At 36.3% G+C, this 15,740-nt stretch overlaps 1 protein-coding gene and 1 non-coding gene across 4 annotated transcripts in view; both read left to right on the forward strand.

Moving 5' to 3' along the window:
- Positions 1-4,240: 4,240 nt before the first annotated feature.
- LOC149813343 (U-box domain-containing protein 33-like) overlaps positions 4,241-15,740 on the forward strand; it is an 88,704-nt gene continuing 77,204 nt past the window's right edge. The window contains exons 1-3 of one of the 3 annotated variants that reach the window (XM_089992133.1): positions 4,241-4,503; positions 4,962-5,086; positions 6,212-6,321. In XM_089992133.1, the coding sequence (XP_089848259.1) occupies positions 4,371-4,503; positions 4,962-5,086; positions 6,212-6,321 (368 nt within the window). In that variant the 5' untranslated portion in view covers positions 4,241-4,370. The remainder of the gene's footprint in view (positions 4,504-4,961; positions 5,087-6,211; positions 6,322-15,740) is intronic. The other 2 variants (XM_089992134.1, XM_089992135.1) reach the window with 2 other exon arrangements.
- On the forward strand, positions 7,849-7,970 carry LOC149813344 (small nucleolar RNA SNORA17). Its single transcript, XR_016428397.1, has one exon. It is a non-coding gene; the product is annotated as a small nucleolar RNA SNORA17 (small nucleolar RNA).

Genomic DNA, 15,740 nt, shown 5'->3' on the forward strand with positions numbered 1-15,740 from the left:
CCCTTTGGGGCAACATTACTTGCTTGCTAGAGAAGTTATTGATAAGCAGCGGAACATAACCAGATCATTTGAAAGTTTTCAAAATGGCACCTAATTTTTTGGCATATTTCAAGAACACGTCCAATGTCTGTATATTTCATAAAAGGGACAAAAGTTTTGATGATGTAGTTTAATAGCAAACCCTTTAAAATTAACTGTAGTTACTATTTTATATCAAGTCAGAACCACTTTACTCTCCGATAATCAGAATAGCTAAATGCCATCCTAGGTTTGGAAGGCTTTTGATTTGATACCTACAATTAAAATGAAAATTAGACTTGGAGCTACTAAATACCTATCTTCAGCAATCTTAAAAAATAACAATGAAAATTTTAAAAACCGACAACGGCTTTTTTATAAAACATCATAATTTTTTTGTTGGGTTCCATAGGAATAAAGTGGAAAATAAATATAATAGATATACCTGATACGCAGAGTAATCATGTCAATACTACGTCTTGTAAAGATTTGTTTTAAGAAGTGTGCAAACTTTCAATACAAATCTACATAATGGTTTAAGCATGTTTAGTCATCGACAATAATACTTGTTATTTTAATGTGCATGGGTTTAATAGTATAAAGCATTTTTTAAGTGAATATGGTTCACTAAAGTCTTTTTTTTTTTGAAGAACTAATTTATTAAGGAATGGAAAAGGAACCGTTCACTAAAGTCATGGTTGTGGGTTTTGAAATATGGTGGTTATTTTTTCCGGAAAACAATCTTACTGTACAAAAAACATGACACATTTTTTGAAATTCCTACAATTTTTGTTGTTCTCCCTATGTCTAAAATGACAAATATTTGGTTTAAAAAAAACTTTTTACCCTTTGCATAGGTGATTTTCTAAATATGTCAATTTCCTCTCAAATATGTGATTGTTTTTACATAACAACTTTTGTTTTTAGATCTTAGATCTGTAACTCTCTTATTCGATAACAAAAACTTGTGTTCTTATAGTAGTTGAAAAGCTGAGATATGACCTTTAACTTTCTTGTTTTGAGTTAGAACTCAAAACCCTTCCAGGTTTTAGTTTCTATATTTTAAAACTGGAAGAGAAACATTTCTATAGATTGAAACATGCACAACTCTGACATTTTTGTTTGTTATATACTATTTTTTATCTACATGCACTAAAAGCTGAGAAAAAAAAAGACAAAGATAGATTAGGATGTTATTTTTTCAACACCATAAAGATCGCATTGATATGCTGAGCTATTGGAAAGAAATGTCATCTGAAAGATAAACTTTTCGGTTGTTCCAATCCTTAGAACATGCTTATATTATGATTTTGAGGCTAAAAAACAAAAATCTTATAAGGATTTTTGGCTTTAGTTCAAAAAACTAAAGTTATAGGCATGTTTATCAGCTTTCTAACCATTATAAAAATATAGGTTTTCAATGTCGAAATAGAGATATATAAAACCTGAGAACATAGATTATTCTGCAAAAAATATATATACGATTTTTGCATATATTTTATACGATTTTCTATTAAATATATGCAAAATTCCTCTTATATACGTGGTTTCCTCCTAAATATACGTGAATTTCTCTTATATATATGAATTTTCTCTTAAAAATATGCAAATTTTCTTCTAAATATATGTAAATTTTTTTCTTTATATAAGATTTTCTCTCAAATATGTGATTTTACTCCTAAATATACGTTGTTTTCTCCTATATATGTGATTTTTCACTTAAATGTGTAATTTTCTCTTAAATATATGTGATTTTTCTTATAAATATATACGATTTTCTCTTAAATATATATAATTTTTATGAACAAAAAATCAAATATATAGGAGAAATTCTACATATATTTATGAGAAAATCACATATATTTAAGAGAATATCTCATATATAGAAAGAAAATCACATATATATGAGAAACTTCACATATATTTAAAAGAAAATCATAAAAAATATATGCAAAAATCACACATATAAGAGGAAAATCACACATATAAGAGAAACTCTGAATATATTTAAGATAAAATCACGTAAAATATATGCAAAAATTGCATATATATTTTTTGTAAAATAGTCTTTATTATCAGGTCGGTGTATCTTTTCTCCGACATTGAAAACTTGCATTTTATAATCATTGAAAAGATGAGATATATGCCTATAACTTTTTTCTTTTGAGTCAAAGCCAAAAACCTATTTAAGATTCTTGTTTTTTAGCTTCAAAACTATAATAGAAGCATGCTCTACAGACTAAAACAACCAAACATTCTATCTATCAGATGACATTTCTCTCTAACCGCTTATTAAATCAAAGAAATCTTGGTGGCATTAGAAAACTAACATCTTGATCTATCTCTATCTTTTTTTATATTTTCTCGATTTTCAATGCATATGACTGAAAAATAGTATAGAACATACAAAAATGGCGTAGCTGCGCCTATTAAAATCTGCATAGCATGCTTGTATTTCAGTTTTGGAATAAAAAAACGAGAATTCTAAAGAGTTTTTGGGCTTTAACTCAAAAAGAAAAACTTTTTAAAGAATGTAAAAATGCGAAGTTTTTAATATTGGGTCAAAGAGATACATATATGAGAGTATAAACTATTCTATAAAAAACAAACACATGTTTGAGAAAAAATGAACATATTTAAGAAATTACACGTGCAAAGGTTAAAATGTCTTTTTAAAGTCAGATATTTACCATTTTAGGTATGAAAAAATAGCCAAAATTGTAAAGCATTTTTGAAAAACACGTCATATTTATGGTACCATACAATCATTTTCCTTTTTTATATGCACACCTCTTAATGGCTGCTCAGCCTCATAATTATATTTGCCTTAATAACCAATCATTGCATTAATTACCTCTTCTCGGCATAGGGAGAAAAAGATAAGCAGCAATTATTATTATTATTAATTTGGAATACAACGTCACATAAAGCATGAAGGAGCTCAACGGACACCTTTCTCGAAATTCTAAGGATTCAAATCCAATATTTAAGCGTGGATCAAACATCCAATCTATTTGCATCCAAATATATAAGGATACCACTACATTTTTGCCACATTTTCCTTACGTGTTTGTACACTAATAGCTGGACAGGCAACTAGAAATCCAGGCGTCAGAATTCGTGGATCCTCATATACCACCAACTGCCAGTTTCCAAACAGAGCCTAAATCCAGAGTTAGAAGACTTCCCAACTCGGACTGTTCTTGATGAACTCGGAACTCGGCCCAGTTGACTGGTTTGGAGCAAGTTAAAACCAATTTCAGAAAAAAAAAAACGAATTAAACTCAAACAGCAACGTGGTTGGGTACCAACTAAAACCGAGTCACTGAGTCAGTCACATTGTTTGACTCGACGAGTTGGCCAACCAAAAATGTGAGTCGGGTTGTACCCAATATCTCAGTGATATAAGCCATCAGTAGGGATGCTAAATGAGCCAAATACAAAGAGTTTGGGCTCAACTCATTGGCCACTAGTCATGTTTAAGCTTATGTCTAATCGAGCGGATCTTGAGCTTGGCTCATCCCCCAAGCTGAACGAGATGAGCTCGTCTAAAAAGACTTCTTCTGTGGATATTGGGCCGGGCTCGCCCGACAGGCATCATTAATATTAGATATTAAGGGTGTCAACAGGTCAGGTTTGGTTCCGACCCAGGTGGAATCAAATTTGGAACAGATTTTGGGCATGGTATCGAGTTCAGACTCGGGACTAATTAGGTCTATTATAAAAAAAACTATACCCGAACCCAATAAGAACTACATTAACCAAACCCGGTAAATCTATATTTTTTATCAGTTTTACATTGACAAATTTCAGCTCTTAATTGAAACTCGGGTCAGGTCTGGGTATGGTATAAGATTTCATAAACTATACTCGGGTTCATGTATTAATTGGATTTTCGAGTCTGGACTCAAGTCTTCTTATTTATCACCATACCGGACCCTATAATGTTTGGTTTGGGTCGGGTCCGGGTAAACGAGGCCCGTTGACACCCATAGTTAATATGGAGCTTATTTATCGGGTCGTCGGCGGGTTACGAACACCCTCGAAGGAGCCCGACCCGATAATAATCGGGTCGAGCTTGCGACGGATCTCGGAGCATCCAGGGGCCTTTACGAGCCCCGTTATCGGGCGGGCCCGGTCTGGCCGAATGTCCAAATGGTCCACGCGGTGCGTGAGACACTTGAAATGACGCGCGTAATTTCTTAGCGAACGACTTTTCGTTTTCCTCTTCCTGAGAGAGAGAGAGAGAGAGAGGATCGAATCCTCAACAAGGAGGAACTTGGCTGCTTTGGGGTTCTCCCTCTTCTCCTTCTCCTTCTCCTTGTTGAACAGGAGAGGGAGAGATAAGGTCGATGGAAGAGGTCTACGTGGCGGTTGGCAAAGATTTGGAGGGGCACAAGAAGAATTTGGTGTGGAGTTTAGCGACGTTCAGAGGTGCGAGGATCGTCTTGCTGTATGTTCATTGCCCGGAGAAGTTGCTTCTTGGTATGTGTGAGTCATCATCGATCCTAACTTTGGATACCTCTGTCCTCTGTAACAAAATTCACGAAGTGTTTTCCCATTCCATTAGAGTATCGAATCGCTGTGGTCATGATCAGTATGATCTTCGTGCCGTGTCCAGCTTTGGTACCTCTTTCCCGAAGTTATTAACAAAATTCGAGAAGTGGGTTTCGATCACAGTAGGATTTTTTTGGTTTAGTGGTGTAGTTTTGTCTATGGAGCATCCTTCTCTGAATCTGAAAATTGCGTTTTTTTTTCGTTCCCCGCCTTTGGCCTAGTGACCGCAGCCGGTTGAGGGGGTTGCCTAATTTCTATTGAAACGAGTCCAAAATTTTGACTCAGCTGCATCTGTGAAAACCTGTGAATCTTAGTCGATCTGAAGTTTGAGCGTGTGAAATTTTCCTCTAGATTTGATCTTGAAAAGAATTTTTCTTGTCTGGCAGGTGGGAATGATAGAGTGCTTTATTCTAAATGTAGACCTCAGGAAGTGGACGCCTACAGAAAGAAGGAGAGGGAAGAGATGATAAAAAATGTGAACGAATATTTAGGATTTTGCAATGAAGAAAAGGTAAAAGGCAGAGCTAAGATTCCGCTGTTTGTTTGTATGATTCTTCTTACATTATTATTGGAAGACCATATACACATAGACACGTACATAGACACATACATGACACGCACACACACACGAAAGAAATATTGTGTTTGATAAGTCTCATTACTTTCCCATCGAAATAATCAAAATAATCATAATTTATTGAGAAAATGTTTGTATAATCCCAAAAATATGGTGGTTGTATATAAATGGAAAGTGATATTTCTATTATACCAACTAGGAAAGCTGGATAAGATATACAGAAACTTCTACCATCATAATTGAATAAAAAGGGTACATTAGTGTGTATGAAATTGAACAAATCCCTTGCATGACTTGACTGATATGGAGATTATGACTTGACTGATATGGAGATTGTAATTCTGATATTCCCAGTACCTGCAATATGAGACAAACCAGATGATGATATGTTGTAATTTTGAAACATTTTATGATTATCATAACTTTCACGTTGAAAAAGAGAAAATCTGTTGCTACCATTCTGTTGGATCAGCCTGTTATCATACACGCACGTGCACACACATAAGCATGCACCCGCACCCGCACATGCATGCATGTTCACACACATGTATATGGCCTTTAGTGGATGCGTTAACATAAATTTTCTATTTAGAAATATCGTGATGGTTTCATGCTTAGCATTTTATAATCCACAAAAAGTACATGATTAAGGATGCGTTTCACTCTCAATAAATACAATCGATAAATGTGCCTTTTACTCTTTTTAAGCTCTATAATGCAAGTTTGTCATGTTTACAACAACATAAAACCAACTCTTTTTCAAATTGTCATTTTCCTTTCATTGTGTGCCCACAAGCATAAGTTCTTGTTTTTATTTATTTATTTTGTCCATATTTAGTCCAGTATTGTCCCAACCCTATAGCATCTTGAATAAGGATCTAGATTACAGCTCTGGGAAAGAATGGTCTAGATTTACCTAATTTTATGGTTTTGAAAGTGTGCATCATGGTTGCTACTGCAATTTTGGGTGTTCAGTTCTTGATGCAAGTGGTGTAGCTCATGACTTAATGCAAGATTTCAGGCTGCCTTCTTGATAGTTCATAACTTAATTATATGTAGGCACAAGTATGCGGGCTAGTTATTGAAGCTGAAAAAGTGGAAGCAGCAATTGTGGAATCAATTATTCAAAAAAGTATTTATATGCTTGTTATGGGAACAACTTTTGACAAGTAAGAATAAGAATAGCCATCTTTTTGATAATGGTGTCTACTAATTGTACAAATTCTTATTATTTGCATCTCTCTCTATCTCCATCATTTATATATGGTGTCTATGAACAATAGGTATTCTTATTATCATTATCATGTCTCTATCAAGACTCTCTCTCTCTCCATCATTTGGATATGGTATCTATGAATGATGGGAATTCTTATCATCATTATCATTTCTCTCTCAAGAAATGAGTCTTCTAATGAATGCATGAGACCTTAGGAAAATAATTTGAGATGGATATTTTTTAAATATATTATTAGAAGCTGCACCAATTAAGACTTCACATTATCTGCTTTATTTATTTGCTTAAAAAGGGTGCTCAATCTCATAGGAACTGTTCATGATATTTCAAAAAATTGTCCATTATTGAAATCAAAAGCTGAACATCAAATAAATTATAAATGTAAGAAAGTGCTTCTTCTCCAATCTCTTGAAGAGGACCACGCTTTAAAGTCTCCAAACTCCCTCTTCTCAACCTACATTAAATTAGATGTCTTAGTTGTAATTTGACTGCTAAATTGCTAATGAAAATCTAGTGCCTCTTGTCTGTCTTTTTCTCTACTTCCCATGAAAAGAGACTTTCATGTCATCTTAATTATCCCTCTTTTTCCCACCTTACAAAAGAATAAATGCATCTCTCTCTCTCTCTCAAGTAACCTTTTTTATCCCTCTTTCTCCCTTTTCAAATTAGTAGCTATTTCACATGGCCCCTCTCTCTTTTCCATGCAAACCATTAATAACTCGAGGAAGGTAGAAGAGGATGATTCACTTCAATGGAGGAGAAGACATGTGAAGCCTCAAAAGTGTTCTCTAGTGCGTGGGCTAACTAACTAAGCTTTATAAGTATAGGATGCCCTTAATGGGCACTTTACAAAGGAAAATTCAAACAGCAAGTATATTACAAATATGTCATTATAGTGGCTGCTCCAGTATACATGAATACAATATGAACACTTTAATTGAAAAGAAAATACTTAATATTACATAAAGTGTGGAACCCAAAGCATGTAGGGCTTGTGAAGTGATGAGAATGAGCCTTGGTCAACTCCTCATATCGTATTTTGGGTTAAAGCATGTACAACTTGTTTCTAAACAATCTGTATCTTTCTTTTGGTAGTCCCTTTGTGAATATATCTCCTACCCGATAGTCAATGTGTATATGTTTTGATTGTTATGCTATGTCACACGGACTCGGCTAAGGAGGTGCCGCACCCGAGTCGACACGCCCCGACACGGGTGCGGACTCGGGTGCGGCTTCGGACTCGGCCCGGACTCGGTCAACGCCGAGTCGGACTCGGTCAACGAGTCCAGGCCGAGTCCGTCCACATTTTGGACTCGGTCAACTTTGACCGAGTCCAAAAATGTCCCTAAAAAACTAATTTTTTATATTTTTTATTTAAAAAAAAATATATAAAAAAGGCACTGTGACTGTGCAGTCTTTGCAGTGTGCACAGTCACAGACTGTGCACAGTCTGTGACTGTGCACAGTGCACAGTCTTTGCAGTGTGCACTGTACTGTGCACTGTGCACAGTCTGTGACTGTGCACAGTGCTGTGCCTGTGCACAGTGCACAGTGCTGTGCCTGTGCACAGTGCACAGTCACAGTCTGTGACTGTGCACAGACACCTGTGGCATTTAAAAAATAAAATAAAATAAAATTATATATATATATATATATATATATATATATATTTTTTGCCGAGTCCCCGTGTCCAAAAATTTTAAAATTGTGCCGCACCCGTGTCGCACCCGCACCCGCACCCGCACCCGCACCCATGTGACATAGTTGTTATGGAACACTTGATTGGCATCCTTAATGCACTCATATTGTCAGAAAACATTGCAGACTTGCATGTATTGTTAAAGTATATATATATATATATATATATATATATATATATATATATATATATATATATATATATATATATATATATATATATATATATATATATAATGTCCACTAGGAGCAAGTTTGTCTTCTCCGTTGTAAATACGCATGTCCATTAGGGACTTCTTTTTTGTATTTTCATTATTTTTGTTTTTATATTTTTTATTTACTTTTTGTACTTTGTGTTAGAATGGGCCCACATAGAGTTGTTGGGGACCCTCTCCAATGGTCATAAATGTGACCGTTGGAGGGGCTCCGAACAACTCTATGGGAGCCCCTTTTGCTTCCTCTTGTTGTATAAATAAGGGTTCTTGCCCTACTACAAGGTAAGGCCTTTGAGAGTTTTTTCAATAAGAAGATTATTTATATTTTTTAAGTTCTCTCTCTCGTTGTGTGTTTGTCACTTGCCACTTTGTGGCTTATTGTATTTTGCCCATTAGTGACCTCTTACTTGTATGTTTGTACTGGAAAATACAGCACATGGGATGAAGATAACAACATCGTTATGTCGTGGATGATGAACAACATATTGCCTCATATCGCTGATGGACTTATTTACTACACCACTGCTAAAGAGATGTGGGATAACCTTCGAGATACGTACTCTCACGAGACCAATGTAACCCACATCTTACAAGTCGAGCAGGAGATTTATCAACTGCAACAAGGAGATTAGACGCTGGCCCAATATTATGCTTCTGTCAAATCTGCATTTGAAAGGCTGAATGCACACAGACCCCTATGTTGTACCATGCACAAGTCCCATCAGGAGCAAACCATGGTTGCAAGATTCCTGACAGGACTATCATCTGAATTTGCGGTTGCCAAGGTTCAGATGTTGACAGGATTGGATGTCCCAACTCTTGTCGAAGCCTTCAACCGTCTGAGTAGATTGGCTATCACTCTTCCACAAGCTCATTCTGATTCACAAACACCGGCTCTTGAAGTCACCTCAGGTCGGGGAAGAGGAAATTTCCTAAATATGCATGATAGAGGTCGAGGCGGAGGTACAAGAGGAAGCGGTAGATTTCAGTGTACCTACTGTGGCAAATTGGGACATCTTGAGGACAGGTGTTGGGATAAAAATGGTAGACCCCCTACTTCTTCTCAGACATCAAATGTGTCCAAGGCTCAATTTGCGAAGCTTGACATAGAGATTCCCACTGGCTCCTCCAATGACTCGGTCACTCTTAGTCGTGCAGAGTATGAAGAATTGATGTCCCACTGCCCTTCTAGTTCGAACGCAGTTACTCCTATTGCTGATGTTGCTTACTCTGCAGGTGAAGGATTAAATTACCAAGGTAGTAGATGGATTATTGATTCAGGTGCTTCTAGACACCTACGTGGGTCTTTAATTTTTTTTCTAAGCTAGACCCCATGTGTGATCACCAGAAGGTTGTCCTTGCTGATGGGAGTTCATCTCCCAGTGTGGGACAAGGAAATGTTTCCATCTTTTCGTTACTTTAGCTGACAGATGTGCTTCATGCTCCTTCCTTTCCTCAAAATTTATTGTCAGTTAGTCGTATTGCAAAAGATCATAATTGTAGAGTGATTTTTGATCCTTTGTGTTGTATGGTTTAGGATTTGCTGATGGGGAAAAGGATTGGTGGTGGCTATGAAGAAGGAGGTGTCTACTATCTTCATCAACCATTGGGAGTCATGCATACCGTGTCTGAGTCATCCACCAGTTCTTATCAATGGCATCTTCGTCTTGGTCATGTGCCATTGCCAAAACTTCATAGAATTTTTCCCCAAATTTCACCTTCTGCCTCATTCCAGTGTGAAGCCTGTCAGTTGGGTAAACACCACAGGAGTTCGTTTCCTTCAAGTCAGAGTCCATCGAGTCAAAGATTATTTGAGCTTCTTCATATTGATGTATGGGGCCCTAGTAGAGTTCCCAGTAGGTCCCAGTGTTATTATTTAGTCATTGTCGATGATTTTTCCAGATTATCATGGGTATTTTTAATAAAAGACAGATTAAAAGTTCTTTCAATCCTTATGTCTCTCATTATTGAAATAAAAACTCAGTTTGATTCTCTTATCAGGATCATTCACACTGACAATGCTCTCGAGTTTAAAACCAATGAGTTACTACTGTTTTATAAGATTCGTGGCATGCGACCTCAAACTACTTGTGCTCATACCTCCCAACAAAATGGGGTAGCTGAAAGGAAGCATAGACATCTTCTAGATGTTGCTCGTAGCCTTATGCTACAATCATGTATGCCTCCTTTATATTGGGGAGATGCCATTCTTACAACTTGTTACCTTATCAATCGCATGCCGTCATCCTCATTGGGAGAAAAAATTCCTGTGAAAATCCTATATCCCAATGCACCTCTTTTCTCGATCTCTCTCAAGGTGTTTGGGTGTTTTTGTTTTGTTCACAAACTAGGGCCTCATTGAGACAAACTATCGGCTCAATCCATAAAGTGTATCTTTGTGGGCTATCCAAGAAATCAAAAGGGGTACCTGTGTTATGATCCCATCGCTCGTAGGCAGTATGTCAGTGCAGATGTATCTTTCTTTGAATCCATTCCTTTTTTTTTCAAGTACTGCCTCCAGATAACTATGCGATCAGGGTGATACTATTCCATTACCTATCCCCCATCTTCCTTTGAAGTCAATTTCTACAAGCTTTCTTACCTCTCACACTCAGTCACAGCATCATGATCCTCATCTGGTATACGTGTAAAAGTATCTCTAACAAGATACTAAGATCAAGACCTTAATATTCTTGATAACAAACTCGGCACACATGCACGATAAGAACACTTTAGAACACTTGTGCACAAAAGCACAACTCACAAAATCTCATAAATGCGCAACAACATCAAAATATTGGAACCACTTTACTGAGCACTTGGGCTTTGACTCAAAGCCATAAGAAATACAAAGGGGTGAAACCCCTATTTATAAGCACATGAAGGAGCCACAAAAGGGGGCTCCCAACAGAGTCGTTGGGAGCCCCCAACGGTCACATATGTGACTGTTGGAGGCTCCCCAACGACTCTTTGGGGAACCTCCCTATGTGGCGCAAAAACCAAGAAAGAAAAAGAAAAAGTAAAAGAAAAAAGAAGAATTACAATCATATTCCAAGGGGAATATGCGTAAAATAAGAATTTACAAAAATACCCTTTTCGAGTAAAAAGAAACAAAAAAAGAAATAAGTAAATATATTCATATATATATATTGAGATACATATACATATATATATATATAGTACATATGTATATGTATTTCAATATATATATATATATATATATATGAATACATATACTAGATTACATAATTTAACACCTCCCCTCAAACTTAATGCATGATGACCAAAAGTTTGCCAAGGAGAAAGTTGAATCGTGGTGCACATAAAGCTTTGGTGAATAAATCTGCTAACTGATATTCTGAAGTAACATAAGGTAGATTAATGATTTCTTTTAGATAAACTTCACGAACATAATGGCAATCCATTTCAATGTGCTTAGTCCGCTCGTGGAAAGTATGATTTTTGACAGTATAAATTGCACTCTTGTTATCACATCATAGCTTAGTGGGCCCTTCAGTAGTGATCCCTATATCTTCAAGCTGCTGATGGATCCATACAATTTCCATGGTAGTAGTTGCCATGGCACGATATTCAGCTTCAGTTGAAGATAGAGAAACTTTTTGTTGCTTCTTACATCTCCACGTGATCAGTGAATGACCTAAGAACACACAAAAACCAGTAGTGGAGTGACGGTTATTTGGGTCACCTCCCCAATCAGAGTCAGTATAAATATTTAATTTTAAATCAGAAGAAGTTGACAGAAAAACTCCATTATTTAGAGTACCCTTTAGGTATCTTACGAGCCGTAAGACGACACTCATGTGAACAAAAGTTGGTGCATGCTGAAATTGACTTGTCGTATGAACTGCATGTGAGATATCTGGTTTGGTAATATTCAGGTACATCAACGATCCTACAAGCTGTCTGTAGGGAGTAGGATCGGAGAGGAGAACACCATCATTAATCTTCATTTTAGCTCCTACTATAGCAGGAGTTTTACAAACCTTATCATCTGTAATACCTGACTTATCAATAATCTCAGATGCAAGCTTAGTTTGAGACAAAAAATACCCTCTATGAGAGTATGCTACTTCAATATCCAAAAAACAAGTTAGAAATCCCAAGTCAGACATTTCAAACCTATCCATTAAAATTGATTTTATGCTTTTAATCCCTTTAGAATCGCTTTCGGTTATAAGCATGTCATCCACATGTAGAAGTAAAATAACAATCCCTGCATTGGATTTTCTAACAAACAAAGCAGTATCAGTAAAACAAGATGAAAAACCATTTTCTATCATTACAGAATTAAACCTATCATACCAAGCCTTGGGGGCTTGTTTCAAACCATAAAGTGCTTTTCGAAGGTGAAACACCTTTTCTTTAGGAGACTCCATACCAGAAGGAGCATCCATATATACTTCTTCATTTAGATCTCCGTTTAAAAATGCATTCTTAACATCCATTTAATAGATGTTCCACTTGTTGATTGAGACAACGATTATAAGACATCGGACAATGACCATTCGAGCTATTGAGGCAAAGGTCTCTTCATAATCAATTTCATGTTCTTGACTATATTCTTTTGCAACCAAACATGCCTTGTATCTCTCAAGAGACCCATCACTCTTAGTCTTAACCTTAAATACCCATCTACACCCTATTGTTTTCTTACCTTTAGGAAGGTCTTGAAATTCCCATGTATTGGCTTTTCTCAAAGCTTTGAGTTCATTATCCATTGCAGCTATCCATACATGACATTTTCGTGCTTCCTCGAAGTTTCTAGGTTTTATGTAAGAATGAATGGCGCTTAGACAAGCTCTATGTTTAGGTGAAAAAGACTCATATGAGATGAACCTAGAAGGGTTTTTTCTATGTCTTTCGGTCCTATGAAGATTCTTCTCACTTTGAGCAGCAGTCCCACCAGTATCATCATATCTTTCAAGGGCACTTCTGAAAGTATTTCTATCTCTATGAGTATAGGTTATGGGATCTCTATGTGGTTCCTCATTGACATGTTGATGAAATTAAAGGGACACAAGACTGATTTCATTATCACTTGAGTCATTTTGAATTGACTCATCATCACCTTCAATTAAAAGATCAAATAAAAAAGAATAGTCTATATTCTCGTCATTAGATTCAAGTTTTTCGAAACCACTGAGATTTTCCAAAAAGCTCACATTTCTGGAGACATAGTTTATCATTTTTAATATCATAACACCGAAAACCCTTTTGAGTTTCGGAATAACCAAGAAAGGCACAAGGAATGACCTTGGGGGAGAGTTTGTCATTTTTATCAGTAAGGACAAAACATTTTCATCCAAAAACCCTTAACATGCTATAATCAGGTTCTTTTTCATACAATCGTTCAAATGGGAAAACCTTGTTCAGATTTTTTGATGGGAGTCTCTAATCGACCGCAAAAATAACATAGTATGAGAAACCTCCCTTAGATATCATAGGAGCCGGACCCATACATCGGAGTGAACAATTTGAAAAGATTTCGTTGTAAACATGGATCTTTGAGTAAATGGTAGACTTTTCATTTTTCCAAGAATACATTCATTACATACAAAATTCTCATTACAAAGATGCTTAATAAAAGGCAAATAAGTGATTTTAACAATGTTGGGATGCCCCGGTCTCTTATGCCATACATGAATATCTTTGTTTTGAGCAACATTACCAAACTGGTTCTTGGGAATTTGGAGAAAATCAACATAGTAGAGGTCTCCTCTCCTAGAGCCTTCCCCAATCAACTTCCCGGACTGGCGATCCTGTATCCAACATTTATTAGAAGAGAATTTTATATCGCAACCATAGTCCGAGAGTTGAGACACCAAAAGTAAATTTAAGTTTAGTTTTGGTATAAGACGAATTTTTGTAATAAAGAAGTCTTGTTCTTCAAAATTGCCTATTCCTTTAATTTCAAAAGGGGTTCCATCCGTCGTTGATACAAAAGATGAAAGAGAATTTTTAGAAAAATCGAAAAGAGAACAAGCACTTGAAGTCATATGAAAAGATGCACCGGAATCTAAGAGCCAAGACGTCTTACTGGGAGGTGAGGAGGATGACATAGCGGCTCCTAAAATGCCTCCCTTGAGAAGAGGTTGTAGAGCATCCACAATTTGTTAAAGGGAAAGAGACCCATTTGATGAAGATGGTCGTTCCTCTAGTCGGGATGCCATAGCTGAAGCAAGAATTTTCTTCCATTTGGGGCAAATGGGTTTGATATGCCCGGGTTCTTTACAAAAATGACAAGTTAATTTGCTATAGTCTCTTTTGCCATATCGATCATTTCCTCTTTGACCTTGATTTTTGAAATGAGGAGGTTTGTAAGCCTTCATATTATTCTCGGGTGTTGACACAACATTAACCCCTTCACAATCATCTTGAGAAGATGATGTAGCAATGATGCTAGGATTATTCTTACTAATCCTCATACGGGTTTCCTCACCACTTAGCTTGGTGATTACATCTTCGATAGAGGGAGATGTGAAGGCGGATAGAAGAAATGACCGAATTTGTTCAAATTCGGGTCTAAGTCCATTTAGAAAATTGAAGAATTGATCTTCCTCTAGTTGTTTGTGTCTTAACTCAATTGCTTCTCCGCTCCATTTTGGTTCGAGCATAGCAAGCTCGTCCTAAATGGACGATAGTTCGACAAAATATTCTCGAATAGACAAATTGTTTTGTTGAAGGGTCAAAGCAGAGTTGCCAGTCGAGGAAGCTGGAGCGGGAAGCGATACGGGAAGCGGAAGCGGGAAGCGAGGCACTTCTAAAATTTTAGGAAGCGAACCAGGAAGCATCTCGGAAGCGACCTAGGAAGCGTCTCGGAAGCGACCTAAGAAGCGAAGAAGGAAGCGATATAGGATTCGAGTGAGAAGCGAAAATATAATTATATATTTTTATTTTATCAAAAAATAAGATTTATGTCATTATTGACAAAATAAAACATGTATCTAAAACAATAAATAATATAAGTTCCAATTATCTAACAAATACATTATATTGCAGCTGTCAAGCATTTAAAAAATAATACATTAAGAGAAATCATAATTCACATTCTTGTTGCAACCATTTAACAAATGCATGCAAGCACTAAATAATGCATTCAGAAAATAAATAAATTTGATTAAAAAACATACCTTTTTCAATGAAAGAATCAAATGACTTCTTATTTGATGTTGTGATTGTTGTAAATCTTATGATCTCTGCAACATAGAAAATGAAAAATCTCGGGCCGGTTTGCCATGAACTCATTCATGAGCGGTTTGTATAGCTGGCAAGCCAAGCCATGAGCAGTTCATTCAGCTAAACAAGTTGAGCCCAAACATAAAGTGTTCAACCACTCTCTCTAACATCTGACCGTGTATTGATAATGTCATCATTGGCAACCATGTTGGGGGCCATTGATATCCAGAATGGACGGTTGATG

This window comes from Nuphar pumila, chromosome 16, assembly GCF_984573655.1.
Source record: "Nuphar pumila chromosome 16, dmNupPumi1.hap1.1, whole genome shotgun sequence".
NCBI classification, from domain to species: Eukaryota; Viridiplantae; Streptophyta; class Magnoliopsida; order Nymphaeales; family Nymphaeaceae; genus Nuphar; species Nuphar pumila.